This window comes from Hemisphaericaspora subhashii (assembly GCF_019202705.1).
Source record: "Hemisphaericaspora subhashii strain CBS 10753 chromosome Unknown scaffold17, whole genome shotgun sequence".
Lineage (NCBI taxonomy): Eukaryota > Fungi > Ascomycota > Pichiomycetes > Serinales > Debaryomycetaceae > Hemisphaericaspora > Hemisphaericaspora subhashii.
Window position 1 is genome coordinate 1 of NW_026057434.1, and position 13,936 is coordinate 13,936.

General features: G+C 32.3%; 4 protein-coding genes across 4 annotated transcripts; 1 reads left to right on the forward strand and 3 right to left on the reverse strand. All coding sequences in view use genetic code 12, as the record gives it.

The window, feature by feature from the left end:
* Nucleotides 1-1,440: 1,440 nt before the first annotated feature.
* J8A68_005466 (uncharacterized protein) lies at nt 1,441-1,758 on the reverse strand (the record flags this gene model as incomplete). The annotated part of the gene is made up of 1 exon (XM_049409535.1): nt 1,441-1,758. One exon carries the CDS (start codon nt 1,756-1,758, stop codon nt 1,441-1,443), a length of 318 nt encoding a protein of 105 aa, XP_049261179.1.
* Nucleotides 1,759-3,118: 1,360 nt separating this feature from the next.
* Nucleotides 3,119-5,143, forward strand: J8A68_005467 (uncharacterized protein; the record flags this gene model as incomplete). Its single annotated transcript, XM_049409536.1, has 1 exon — nt 3,119-5,143. One exon carries the CDS (start codon nt 3,119-3,121, stop codon nt 5,141-5,143), a length of 2,025 nt encoding a protein of 674 aa, XP_049261180.1.
* A 297-nt stretch (nt 5,144-5,440) lies between these two features.
* J8A68_005468 (uncharacterized protein) lies at nt 5,441-6,235 on the reverse strand (the record flags this gene model as incomplete). The annotated part of the gene is made up of 1 exon (XM_049409537.1): nt 5,441-6,235. One exon carries the CDS (start codon nt 6,233-6,235, stop codon nt 5,441-5,443), a length of 795 nt encoding a protein of 264 aa, XP_049261181.1.
* Nucleotides 6,236-10,352: 4,117 nt separating this feature from the next.
* On the reverse strand, nt 10,353-13,733 carry J8A68_005469 (DNA-dependent ATPase; the record flags this gene model as incomplete). Its single annotated transcript, XM_049409538.1, has 1 exon — nt 10,353-13,733. The coding sequence occupies one exon, from the start codon at nt 13,731-13,733 to the stop codon at nt 10,353-10,355; it is 3,381 nt and encodes a 1,126-aa protein (XP_049261182.1).
* Nucleotides 13,734-13,936: the final 203 nt, after the last annotated feature.

Genomic DNA, 13,936 nt, shown 5'->3' on the forward strand with positions numbered 1-13,936 from the left:
ATGAGCCAGTTGTAAGGCATGCCTATAGAATAAGTGTAATGGGAGAAAGACCAGTCACTGATATCAAATATCTTAATGACGAAAATTATTTACAAGAAGAGTATCAATCTTTAGGTTTATAATGTTTTTTATTCTAGTTATATAAATTATGAAATGTTTTGATTGAAACTTGCTCTGGAAATAACCTTTATACCCTAAAACAAACAATGGACGTGAATATGATCTGAGATACTTCGAGGAAGAAGGGCGGACGGAAGGAAGGAAGGAAGGAAGGAAGCTCTTGCCTCTTAGCTCGCTAGTATTTACTCCGTTCAGATAGGCTAGCACATTTTTGAGCACTAGTGTACATTTTGGAATAGATAGAACCCTCTCTACAACCCGGGTACATTTTCAATCGTGTTTAAAGTTTATTTCGGCCTATTTAGCCAACCACATTTATGGCAGAGTTGAATAGTGGCCAGGAGCTGTGAGTCTGAAAGACATCTTCAAAGTGATCTTCTGATTACAACCCGGCGAGAAAATGATTATTGGGTTTAGACGTAAATTATACTGCAATTAGAAACCGAAAGAACAACTCCGATTTCCCTGCTTATGCTCACATAGAAGCAGATCAAAGTAAACAATCCTTAGCATTCTGGGGCGACTTTACGTTACCACGCAGAGCTGTATCCACGGAATTAATTCAGGATCGAGCTGCTTCAAAGAGAAAAAAATAGGAGACCCGAATTTAACAGTCAGTGAACGACTAGGACTCGTACAAGGTGTAGAACTAAACTATGAAAATCACTGAGCTTTCTTACAATGCTTACATTTTCATCTCCGGGGGATTTTCCTGAAATCCACAATTATAGCAAATGATAGATTATGTAATGCAACGTTCTTTCCGCTGCTACAACACCTCTATATGTGAGTTCAAGCATTCTTTGACAGTTTTGTTCAATTTCCAAAAAAAGAGGAACTTCTATAGCGCAAATAAGTCGTTCTTTATGACTGTGATTTTGATGAGGAATAACTGGCCCTTAACTTCCCCTCTCTTTCGTTTAAGGACGCGGAGACTGGGATCCGCTTATCGACATAAAAGAAGCAAATTATGTTAAAAATTGACATATACATTGACAGAGAGGTTTGGTTTGAAGCCGATGGCTGGCCCAGGCAAAATCTTAAATCCCCTATTTTTATTACACAACTCAATCGGAAATGGCTGGGGTTACAGTCAAATAATAACACTCTATACAGTCTATCTATCGTAATCATAATATCCTAAAAATACACATTAGTACCCCATGTTTTCTACACTTATTGCAAGGTATTGCAGTGTAGTGCAAAGGGTCCGGTTGTTATAAATTTGAATGTCAATATGGAAAGGGCAAACCAGTAGTGTATGAATACGTGAGGCTATGTACACCTTTCCACTTTCCTTATCTCGTAGTTCCATCAAAATTAGATTGAAATTTCATTAACTATTTGATTGAACAATTCAATAACAATTTCATTATTAAGGTACCCATTTATGTTTAAATAAGTTGGCTTATTAAATTTCTTATTTAATAAATTATTTAATAATTCAATTGAATCATCTTGTTGTACTTTATTTAGATAAATTGTTAATGATTTTATAGTATAAATATAATTATTCATTGTAATATTGTTTATCTCATTTATAAATATTGAAATTGGAGTTTTAGGATCATTATTATGAGTAATGATTAAAGTATAATCATTTGAATTGATTGCAACCTGTTTAACAATATGATTCATGTGAAGTTTTTTTGTTTATTATTGTTTTGCGATTCTAGAATCTGCTTTTCTTAACTAAAAAAAAAATGAAATGTTAAAGTTTCTTCCTTCAATAAAATCTTTCTCTCTATCTATAAATCTCTCCTTTCTCGTTTTAAAGAAGGAGTAAGTCAATAGTAACAAAGAGCTGAAAAAGGTTAAAATTTTAAATTAATTGGGGGAGCAAAAAAAAATTCACTCTCCGTTCATTTTTATCCGTTTGTATGCAGGACCAAACATAGTTATAAACTCAAAAATTCTAATTATTAAAAATAATTTTACATTAACTTACTTTATAACTTTAATATATGATAATTTTAAGTTCAAATGCTATAAATAGTATTGTAAATTCATTAAAGCTGGAAAAGAAAATGAGAAAGACTGAAAATTCATAGTAAATTTGAAAATACTACCACCAATCAAATAACAATTTTTCATTATCAAAAAAAACCTTATTAAAGACAGACACCTAATTTATACACTGAAGTTTAAAGTTTTACCACGCTTAACATTTAGCTTACCCCTTAATAGTACCTTTTTCTATTTAAATAAGAATAAGAAATCTACGAATATAGTTACCACTGAGGCGAAGACCAAAATATTAGTATACACACACTAACTGACACACCCAACTGTAATTGACGTTTGATAATTTGTTCCATATTTACAAATTCAAATTCCGAAAAGAATCATTCTAAAAAATAATCTTATTGTTATATAAAGAAGCGGAATCTTAACCGGGAAACACAAAAAGCAAGAATCGACCCATTTTTTTTTTTTGGTTTGCATTCCGTTGTATTTTTCAGAATAATTAAATCCGATTTACCCAGTGCATTCAATTTGGTTACAAAACCCGGGAAGGTTACTTTATATTAATTACAATTATAACCATCCATAATAGGCTCACAAGATATAAAACAAAGAAAAGTATTTCAATTTTTTTGATTTTGGCACTTTTCTTCTTTTGAGTTCCTCATCGTTTATTTTCATTTGCTAAAATAAAACTTGTCCAATTCTTGGTTACACATCAACCAGGGGAAGATTTATTACAGATTACGCCTCGGTTTATTCCAACTGCTGTCTAAATTTAGAGAGAGAGTGAGAGTCAGATTATTATTAATTAATTATTTTTTTCCAATCAAGAAAAAAGCCTCGAAAAAAAAACACGTTAAAAGTTTTTTCTTTCCATTGTGTCTAAAATTTTTTAGCTTTTTTTTTATTCGATTTCGCTTAAAAATAGTTACGCAAAAGAATTTCCACCCCAAACTATTATTATATTTACGACTACTAGTTTTTCCTAAGTTCATTTTTCATTTACCGTTTCAACACAAAGAGGGCAAGGATGACGACAATCAACGATTCACCACCAGGTTCTCCCAATTTACTCACTACTGATAGTTCAAGCAGTAGTAGTTTACAATTGCATTCATTATCATTAGTTTCTAGTCAATCTTCAAATGATCACTCCCGCGCAGAAGACATAAATGAAAAGCTGAAGCAAAATCAAGAGAAGCAACACCGTATCAATTCAGCATTACTCGACACACTTAATAATTGCATACTTAATGAAGCATCCTCGAATTTGACTTATTGTAATTTCCCAGTTATTTTAAAGGTTCCAATTATTGAGAGTAGGAAATCGGAATTTGAAGCCATCTTTGCAGGTTACAAAGATTTGACTATTGATAGGGAGGAACAAGAATATGTAATTGGTTTTATTCAATCTAGAATTGAGTTTGACGAGTTGATTTATAAGTTGCATGATTTGGAAATCAACTATGAATTGGATTATAGTAAGTTTATTTCACACCCAGGAATATTATTCATTAAGAATTTGTCTAGTAATTTGATGTTTGAAGATGATCAAATAGATTCAATCACAATAACTAAAGAAAATGGCAATTATAAACTCTTCAAGTTTTTGATGGATAATTGTTATTTTAAATCATTGAATGAAGTGAAATTATTCAATCAAGATAATGGAATCAATTCTGCATTTGCAATTGTTAAATTTTCAAATTATTTAGATGTTGATTTATTGATTGAAAAATTTAATAAAATGGTACCCAATATCTTTAATAATAATGAAACAATTCCGTTGTTTTTAAATAGATATCTTAATCGAAAAGAACGAATAAATCCAAAGGTACCTGTCGCTAGTCCCATTAATTCCTTGAATCAAGATAACTTCAATTTAATAATTGTGGAGAATTTATTAAATTTCATTCCTGAAACATTTACAATTTTCGAATTTTATAAATTGATTGAAAAAATTGGTGGATTTGGAAATATGATTGAATCTGTTTATTTCCCAATTATGGATTATTTTTCCAAGGGAAAAGAATCTACTAAGCTCAAGTGTTTTGATTATGGATATATCAAGTTCAAATCAAATGCAAACTTGATGGAAAATACATTGAAGATTCTATATTATTTGAATGAGTTGTCCTGGGAAGAATTTATCAATTTCGACACTCAGAATTTACCACATTTAACTGATCCAGTTGAACCAATTAAGACTAGAAATAATAAGATTCAAATTACAATTGCTCAACATAAACATAATCATTATTTATATGCTAATGCTCAAAACTTTTATCTTTCATTGGGTCATAAACATCAATTATCCATCAATTTCCCCAATCCCATATATGCAATCAACCTGTATTGTCGTAGTTTGAATTATCAAGAAACTAATATATATGTCAACAATTTATCTGTTTTGTTTAATAATGATGATTCTACCTGGGAAGAGTTCTGGAAACAATTTGGTAAAATCAAATCAGCTAAGATTATAAAGCCACAATTTTACGAATTTTCATCAATTTCATCATCGTCATCATCATCATCATCTAATGAAGAGTTTGATGGAGACAACCACATTAAAGATCATAAAGCGGGTAAAATTGGTTTTATTTTCTATGAATCATTTAAAATGGCCATTAGGGCAATTTTAATGACTAATAATAAAGTTGTTAATTTAGATAAATTCAATCCAATTTTAATTCAATCTTCATTTGCAATTCAAAAGAGTAAACTTGGTCCCAAGAATGAAAATATCACTCTGTCATTACCATTACCCAACAATGTTACAAATCATAATAATTTCAACAATAATTCAAGTATAGGAAATAATAAACAACAACCTTTTCAACTGAAGCAAAAACAATTTTATGCAACAGCTGCTGCAAATATAATTGGAGGAGGAAATGGGGGTGGTGGCACAGGGGCTACCAATGGTAATATAAATGGAAACTATGGAGGATATTCACAACATGCACATCCTTATCATCATCACCAACCTATGATGCCAGCCTATCCTTACTACGGTTATCCTAATCCATATATTATCTGCCCTCCTTATTAGTTGGAAATGATGAGTTTTATTTTTAGTTATTGATTGTTCTGTTTAAAATTATTTATTCTTCATAAAAAAATATAAAGACTTTTCTTTTTACAATAATGTAACATTAACTGATAAATACTTGCAAAATTTTATTAACGCGTCATTGATCAAAAAGATAATGCAACATCTTACTGTACAGTATTTCTTGGCAATTGTTTTGTACAATTTACGAGTAATTGTTCATCAGGTTAGGTTCTATATACAATACTTAAATATCATAAACTACTACACACGGTAGAAAAATTGTCTTAACTTTTATTACAACGCAGGAGGAGCAACACCTGCATCTGCGTCTTCATGTCTGCTATTAGGTACAAGTTTTGCTGCATGTACAATGTCATCTACATTCTCTTCCTCAGCAACGTCATCAAACGATTCCACATTTTGAACTTCTTCAATATAATACTTTAACATGCTCTCAATTCCATTCTTCAATGTCACAGAACTTGAATCACATGACCTACATGCCCCCTTCAATCTCAAAAATACAGTTCCCTTATCTTCATCAAACTTGACGAACTCAATATCCCCTCCATCATCCTGAATAGCAGGTTTGATTCTTGTAAAGATTAATTCTTTGATCATCGACACCACTTCATCGTCATCTTCATTTATATCCACATCATTGGAAATATTTCCTTCATCAACAAGTATAGGCGACCCATTATTCAAAAATTCAGTCAATATTGAGAATATTTCCGGTTTAAGTAATGACCAATCAATTTCTGGCGTTTTTTCAATAGTTATAAAATTCGAACCATACATAATAGCCTTCACCCCATCAATCGAAAATAATTTCACTGCAAGTGGGGAATTTGCCGCTTGTCGACCATTCAAGAATTCCCGGGTTTCATTTTCAGGTAGGATATTGATCAGAGGAAGGAATTTAAGTGCTTGCTCATTAGGTGTTTCCATGGTTTGGATAAATAAGGATCGAATAGCTCCAGAGAAGAGGAATGGCCCACCCCTGGCTGTGGTTGGCATAGCTGTTGGGATGGAGATTCTGGTGGATCTTAATAGCGTCCCTGTTATGTTTTTCCTTAATGCGAACATCTTAAATATGTGGTTGGGATATGGATAATATGAAAACTAGCGGTTTCTAAAAAGATGACAAATACAAATGTCTAATTGAATTGTAATTGAAAAAAAAGAAAGCAGCAAAAATTGATGTGCCAAAAAAGAAAAAAAAATCGGGCATTTCCGGGGACCGGAATTACGAGGGTTTACACAATGACAATTCAGGGATTGTGAGTTTACCTGTATGTATGAGTGTTTTGAAGACAGAGATGCAACATGAACTATCCTTGTAGCGGCGATTGTAAACATTCTGAAAGAGGAATCTAAAACAAAATACCAGTTCCAAAACAACCATGTTCAATTTGTGTCAAAAAGGAAATTAACTAGAATATTCTTCTTGATACCAGAGGCTTGCAGTCCTAGCTTGAACGTTACTATATATAGCACTGTATATCACAGTACTTCAAGGTCTCATCAACAAATTGAGACGATCGATGTTATCGAGTTCACATTTTAAGTTGAGTATGTGCTATTTCCATGTGACCGCTTTCTGGTCGTGCAATTTTTTCAAAACAATTGCAAAATTTGTTGCAATTTGACCACAACCAAAAAATCCTATAAATTCCCACTGAAAACAAAAAACTATTTGTGTTTTCTTCTTTTTCTTTTTCTTCTTCTTCTTCTCTCTTTAATTATTACAATCATTCAAATATCAATCAACTACAAGACAATAGTATGTATATTTACCTTCAATCAAACTCACCAGCCTGAAGCTGGGAAGGGGGCCACTTTCGAAGCCAAATCCCTTCAGATGGGTATCAGTTGTTGATGCCCGTCTAAGTGTTGGTAATACCTGGTCAATATCATTGCAAATACCGATGTCTGTCTTGATGACACGTGATATTTCCTTGAATTGGCTGGGGGGTTAAGGAAGTGTCATAGGTGCAAGGTGGCTGACTACCATCATACCATGTACATGTCTTCATCTTGTGGAAAGAGGGGTCTAACAAGACTCAGTTATCCTTTTCGGCAAGATAGCATGTTGAGATGTTTTCAATGATGATTTTAACTTTCGGTTATTGAAACTCTCCACTCCACCCGTCACAATCTGCCGATCCTGCATATAAGTCTTTTGCTGTTTAACACCCAATGGATAGTCTTCAACAGCTCAGTCCAGCATTAGATTATAGCTAATGAATGCAGCAATGTGTTCATGTAATTAGATAGGTGATATGATTAAAATTGGTGGAGTAATAAAGAAAATCTTAAGTGGTCGAAATTGAGGTATTTGTGGACAAAATGGAAGGTCGAATAGGTAAGAAGAATGACGATTAACGACGTTGAAGGATTCTATTCAGCTAACCAACGCCCCTGGAAGTTTTCGTCGTGGTTTTGACATATGTATCCTTATAAAGACCAACATGCAAATGGCACATTAGACATCAACTTTTGGTGTCGCTGATTAAATCTGGTAACTATTAAAAGGTATCTTACACAAGAAGACTTCATTTTATTCAATTGCTTCCACAAAGTACAAATCCAATATCATTTTTAAGGCCACCTTGCGTGTTCGGTTCATATATGTCGTAGACCTACCTTCTCCCAAACACAGGGCCACCACCATTGATCCCCCAGTCCATCGAGACCAGGAGATTTGAATTTCATTATTCGAATCACGTCCGTTTCCATCACTAATTCTTTTTGTTGTCAAATAACGAAAACTCTCATATTCAATCCCAATTTACTCCAAAATATATTCCCTCTGATTAAAATCAACATAATAGAAATCTTAATTCCCTTAAACTCTCCAGCTTGAGCCAATACTTGTGGAATTTCAATTGTTTCTCCGTTTATTCTTCTTGAGGGTCTACTGACAGTTCATTAATGAGCAAGCCTTAATTTTTCAAAGAAATCACATAAGTTTTCCAATTTGGTAACACAATAATTACATCATGGACAACAAAGCAATCAAATCCTCATTATTAGGAGATTCATATAATTTCATACAATATGATGGACAATGTTCCAAACTATAAATCTGGTATTCTCCACAAAATGCACATGGAACTTTGATTGCGACTGGCGTTGAATTAGAATGAATCCAATTTGGATATGCCTTTATAAAACTCTCATTTATTCCTTTAACTTGCTCGATTGAAACACGAATGAACGCCAAAAAGTAAATCAATTACTACCGAAAAGGCCCTCCCATTTTGCTAACTGTTTAATAACGTGGATGTAGAAGGTATGGCAGGGATTATGATTCAACCGTTCTCAGAGTCATCATACCAAATCCTCTTAACGGATGGCAATGGGTTTAAATGAATTAAATCAAATTGGGAATTCGGATTGATTATAGTATAAAGGAATTGTTTGAAATCTTGATTATAATTATCTTAATCGAATCGTATACCCTTATGAACATATATTTGCTTTTGAATTGTTGCCATCGATACAAACTGTCACCAATAGTAGTATTATTCTCATTGATAATGGTCGCGTTGTTGTTAGCGGTGGCATTGGAAATTGTCATTAGTTATTAGGGTAGTAGTTGTAGTTGATATTTGATCAAAACCATCCAGACTCTGTTCAATCTTCGGTGTATTACATTACCCATTGCCTTGCTAGATATTAAGCAGTGATTGCAAAGAAAAGAAGAATCAAGGTGAAACTTTCAAAATCCATTTCTGAATTCTTTTTATTTTCTTCCATGACTGTTAGTTCTATCTCGAGATTGATTACTTCATTAAACTCCTCTGGTCAGATTGATTGTTATGTTCCCTATTCATTAAGTCTTAAATCTATTAAAATAATTTGGCATTTAATTTTCTTAAAATTTGCAACAGAAAAATGAAATCTATAAAAAAGGGGGCTAAAAACTTTGAATGATATTTTCTAAACTTCATTTTAATTTATTCATTTCCTTTTATTCCTTTAATCAATTAATTTATATTATCCAATTGATCATCAACTAATCAATCAACTAATCAATCAATCAATCAATCAATCGATTCATCCATTCTTCTAATTTCTCACATTTCTGTATATGAATGAAGGATGAGATAAAAGTACGGATCACCATTCTCTATGTTCCATGAAAAGGTTAAAACCCAGACAAGCTTCAGAGGGTTATTTTCAATTAATGACTCTCAAGTCACTTCCATTTAAAAACTAACTGTACCCAATGTCTAAATATATTCCCAAGTTTAATATTGATAGATTCTCAATATACTCCTGTTTCCACGACTCAAATTCAAAAGTTGTGAACCACGCCAACAATTGCCAATCCATTAGAGATAATAAGATAGAGACGGATTCCCTTATTCCATGTAAAACTCCCAACATTCTGCAACCACCCACTACCATGTCCAATCACCATTGGTTTCATAGGGAAAGTCCGTCAATGGCAAACATGTCCCAATTTTACCGAGAATCACGTGATCTTCACACGTGACGTCAAGTCACATGCATTTTCAACGAAAAGCCTGGTTAGCTCAATCGGTAGAGCGTTTGACTCTTAAGTTAGACATCAAAAGGTTGCGGGTTCGACCCCCGCATCGGGCTTATTTTTTGCAATCAACGTCATTTGATTTATTTTATTGGTGTTGGAGATGTCAGAAAGATCACGGGAATGGTGAAGGTGGGGGTTGATTTCCTTATATTGGCTGATTTTTTTTGTATTAAATAAAGATTCTCAAGGAGATGGTTTGGGGTAGTACATATCCGGATTTGAAAAATTTGTCAAGCAAAGTACCCATTAAAACTCTCTATGACCACAGAAAGATGGGCTCTTCACATCGACCTAAGAGGATATACAGCCGGCTATGCACCTATTAATTTGTAGAATTTGGAAGACTGGTAAACTAGAATTGCTGATGAAATTTCAAAGCTGCGTAATAAGTGCATAGTTGCTGTGGATTCACTTTGATCAGTGCGTCGAAATATACCCATCTGTGGCTTTAATCGATGGTTTTTCTATACCCTTATTAATTTTCTTTATATATAGGATATTTAAATTTAAATGAAAAGAAAAGTAGATCCCAGAAATTCAAGGTTGCTTACTACCTTTTGGAAAATGATATAATTACTTAAAGAATTGTCTATTAAATCATAATCTATTTATAAATACAAACTTATTTAGGTCCATTAATATTTATTCATTCAATATCTTTTCAAATAATGTTACAGTTGCTTTTTCTTCAAATTGAGAATTATCTTCACCACTCATACTATAATCCAATTGTAATTTATTTTCCGCAATTGCCAACATTCCTTCTTCAATTGTTTTCCTGACGATTAATTTATATACGGTAACTTCTTTAATTTGTCCCACTCTATGTACTCTATCTTCTGCTTGTTTATCATCATGAGGATTGAATGATTGATCATAGATGATGACATTATTGGCTGCCACGAGATTAATCCCAAACCCACCGGCTTTTGTTGATAATAAAAAGATTGGAATTGTGGAATCTTGATAAAACACATCAATTATATCTTGTCTGGTATCAACGGAAGTTGATCCATCTAATCGTAAGAATTTATAATTGAATAAACTTAATACTCGTTCAAGTATATCTAAAACTTGTGTAAATAAGGAAAATATCAATACTTTTTCATTTCTTTTATTGATTATTACATCGAGAATTTCTTGTAATTGATTGACTTTACCTGAATCTAAATAAGTTGATTCTGATAATTTATAAGAATTTAAAGTCTTGGGGAATTTTTCACATAATCTATTCAATTCAAAATCAGTCATTACTTGCATATCTTCAAATATATATTGCTGATTAGCTTCAACATATTCCGGTTCATTCATGATGGCTTTTGCCATTTTTGATAATGTTTCATCAGGATAATGGACTCGAAATAATAATGTATGTAATGAAGCTTTACGTAATTGCATAAGAACATTACTAGCGGTATTCTTACCCGTTGTTGTTTCTCCCAATTCTCTTGCTTCTTGTCTTTCCTTGGCTTGTTTGATATAATCTTGATAGATCTTGGATTGACTTTCGGTTAAATCACAATAAACAACTTCATGACATTTTGCCGGTAAATGTTGTAAAACTTGATCTTTACGACGTCTTAATACAAATGGAGTCATCATGGTTTTGGCTCGTTTGATGGCTTGTTGAGATAATAATGGATTATAGTCAGTACCCAGAGGGGTAGCCGACCGGGAGTTTGAATTGGTACCACCACCATTACTTGAAATTGAACCGGTTTTTTGATTAAATAATCCAATTAAATCATCTTTATTATCACTAAATAATTTAGGTAACATGAATGCTAATAAAGATACTAATTCTTTTAAATTATTTTGTAATGGAGTACCAGTTAATAATAATCTAAATTTTGCTCGTAATCTCATTAATCTAGTATATCTTTCTGAAGTTGAATTTTTTAATAAATGACCTTCATCATATACCACAACATTAAAATTTTGAGATTTTAAAAATTTAAAATCCAGTGATGATCCACAAGCTAAATTATATGTTGTAATTAAAACATCATAATCATTATTATCTTGACTTAAATAATATCTTAATTCTTCACGATCTTTCATACTTCCATGATATGCTTGAACTTTTAAACTTGGACAAAATTTATTGAATTCTCTTAACCAATTTTCAATAGTTGATGCCGGGACCACGACTAAATGAGGGACTTGTTCTTCAATTGATTTTAAATGGGCCATGAAAGCAATGACTTGACATGTTTTACCTAATCCCATTTCATCAGCTAATATACATGATAATTTATTGTGATATAATAAATTCAACCAGTTTATACCAACCTGTTGATAATTATTAAGTGTTATATCATCAGATAATAGACTTGGTTTATGTTTGATATATCTTAATCCCTTCCTCTTATGGGCAGTGACAAGGATATCATCATCATCTTCATCTTCGTCATTATTTTCCACTTGAGGAGTGGTTTCATTTTCCAGTTTTTCTTCAACTTCAACTTCTCCATCATCCATTGGATCAAGTTCAATCATATTCAATTCTCCTTCTTGTTCATTTCCAGTACTGGAAACACCCCAAGATTTCATTTGTTCCGATATGGAATTCCCATAATCGGAACATTTCTTAATTAAAGAATCAACTGCTCTATACCCCTTTAATCTAGCTTCGGTATTTTCAACAATTTTCAAACCCAATTTCTTCTTTTTCCTTTTGTTGACTGTTTCATTGGGTAATAAGAAATCTGATTCCGCAATATCGAAAATCGTGGAAAATGGTCTTTGTCCAATCACGACATCCGCAACAGCTGGTTCAATCATGGCAATATCGGCAATATCTTGTTGTGATGCGTTATTTATAAATTCTAAAATCTGGTTATCAATTGTAGTTATACCTTGAGCCACATATTCATCTTCCTCTTCTGACATTGAATCGGATACATCATCATCCTCTAGTATTTCTTCTTCATCACTTAGGTTATACACTTGTTTAGATGTTGGAATTTGGGCTGGTAAGGATTGTCTTTGTAGTTTTGCCAATTTTTTATTTTGTTTGATTTTTTCTTCTAATCTTTCTAAATCATCATCATCCACAATCATGGCGTTATCATCTTCGATTAATTGTTCTTCATCAGAGGGTGATATTATATGTTTTTTCAATTTTGGAATATGTTGGTCATTATATCCAAATTTTGCACTTAAGAATGAAGGAGCTGGAATTGGTGAATCTTCTTGAGATGGAGTTTCCAAAGATGATGCTTTGACCAATTTTCTTCTTTTGGGAGCCAAGCTATCCAAACGACCAAATCTGTCTAATGTTGATTGTTGAACTTTGGCTTTGGCTTTATATTTATCTAAAATGGATTGTTTTGGTTTCGATACTTCAACTTTTGTAGATGTATGTAAATTAGGTTTAGTAGGGGACATATCTGGAATATTCTTAACTCTAGCCCTTCCTTTAATTTTTATAGGAGACTCATCTTCGTCATCATATTCAGGACGTTTATCGTGTTTATCGTCATCTTCGTCATGATCGTCATCATTACCTTCTTGTTGTTGTTGTCTAATTTTCTCTTGTCTTGCTTCATATTCTCTTTTCATTCTATCTTCCAAATTCTTCTGTCTTATCTTTTCTTGTTCTTGAATTCTCTTTTGTTTTTCTTCTTCTTCCTTACGTAAATAAGCAGATCTATCAAAATTAGATTCTAACCATTGAGTAATTAATCGAAGATTTCCTTTACCTTTAACAAACCCTTTAAAAATATCACTTTCATTAAGATAATAAAACTTTTTAGAAATCAAGGGGAAATCTTTATGATGTCTAATTTTCTGTCTTTTAGCTTCTAATTCTCTTTCTTTAGAATCTTGTAACTTTTGATTAATTGAAGGGATAGCTGGTTGTTGTTCAGAAGTATTAGTTGTTGTTGTTGTTGATGATGATTTAGTAGTGGGAGATGATTTGATATGGATTGGTGATGAATCTGGTACTTGAACATAGTTCTTATTAGGAGTACTTGGTTTCTTTACTAGATTAGGATTATCTCTTTGATACCAACTCATTTTAAAAAACTAGTATATATATAGGTGTTGTTATATACTAACTGTGTTCTAGAAATGTCTAATATGAATGTGTTGCAAATAAAAAGAAAATCATAGAAAATTGATGATGATGATTTAATTTAATTAAGCAGAGGAAAAAAAAAAGATTTATATTGTTCCAGTTTACTTACTAGAGAAAAAGAAGAAGAGATCAAAAGAGTACA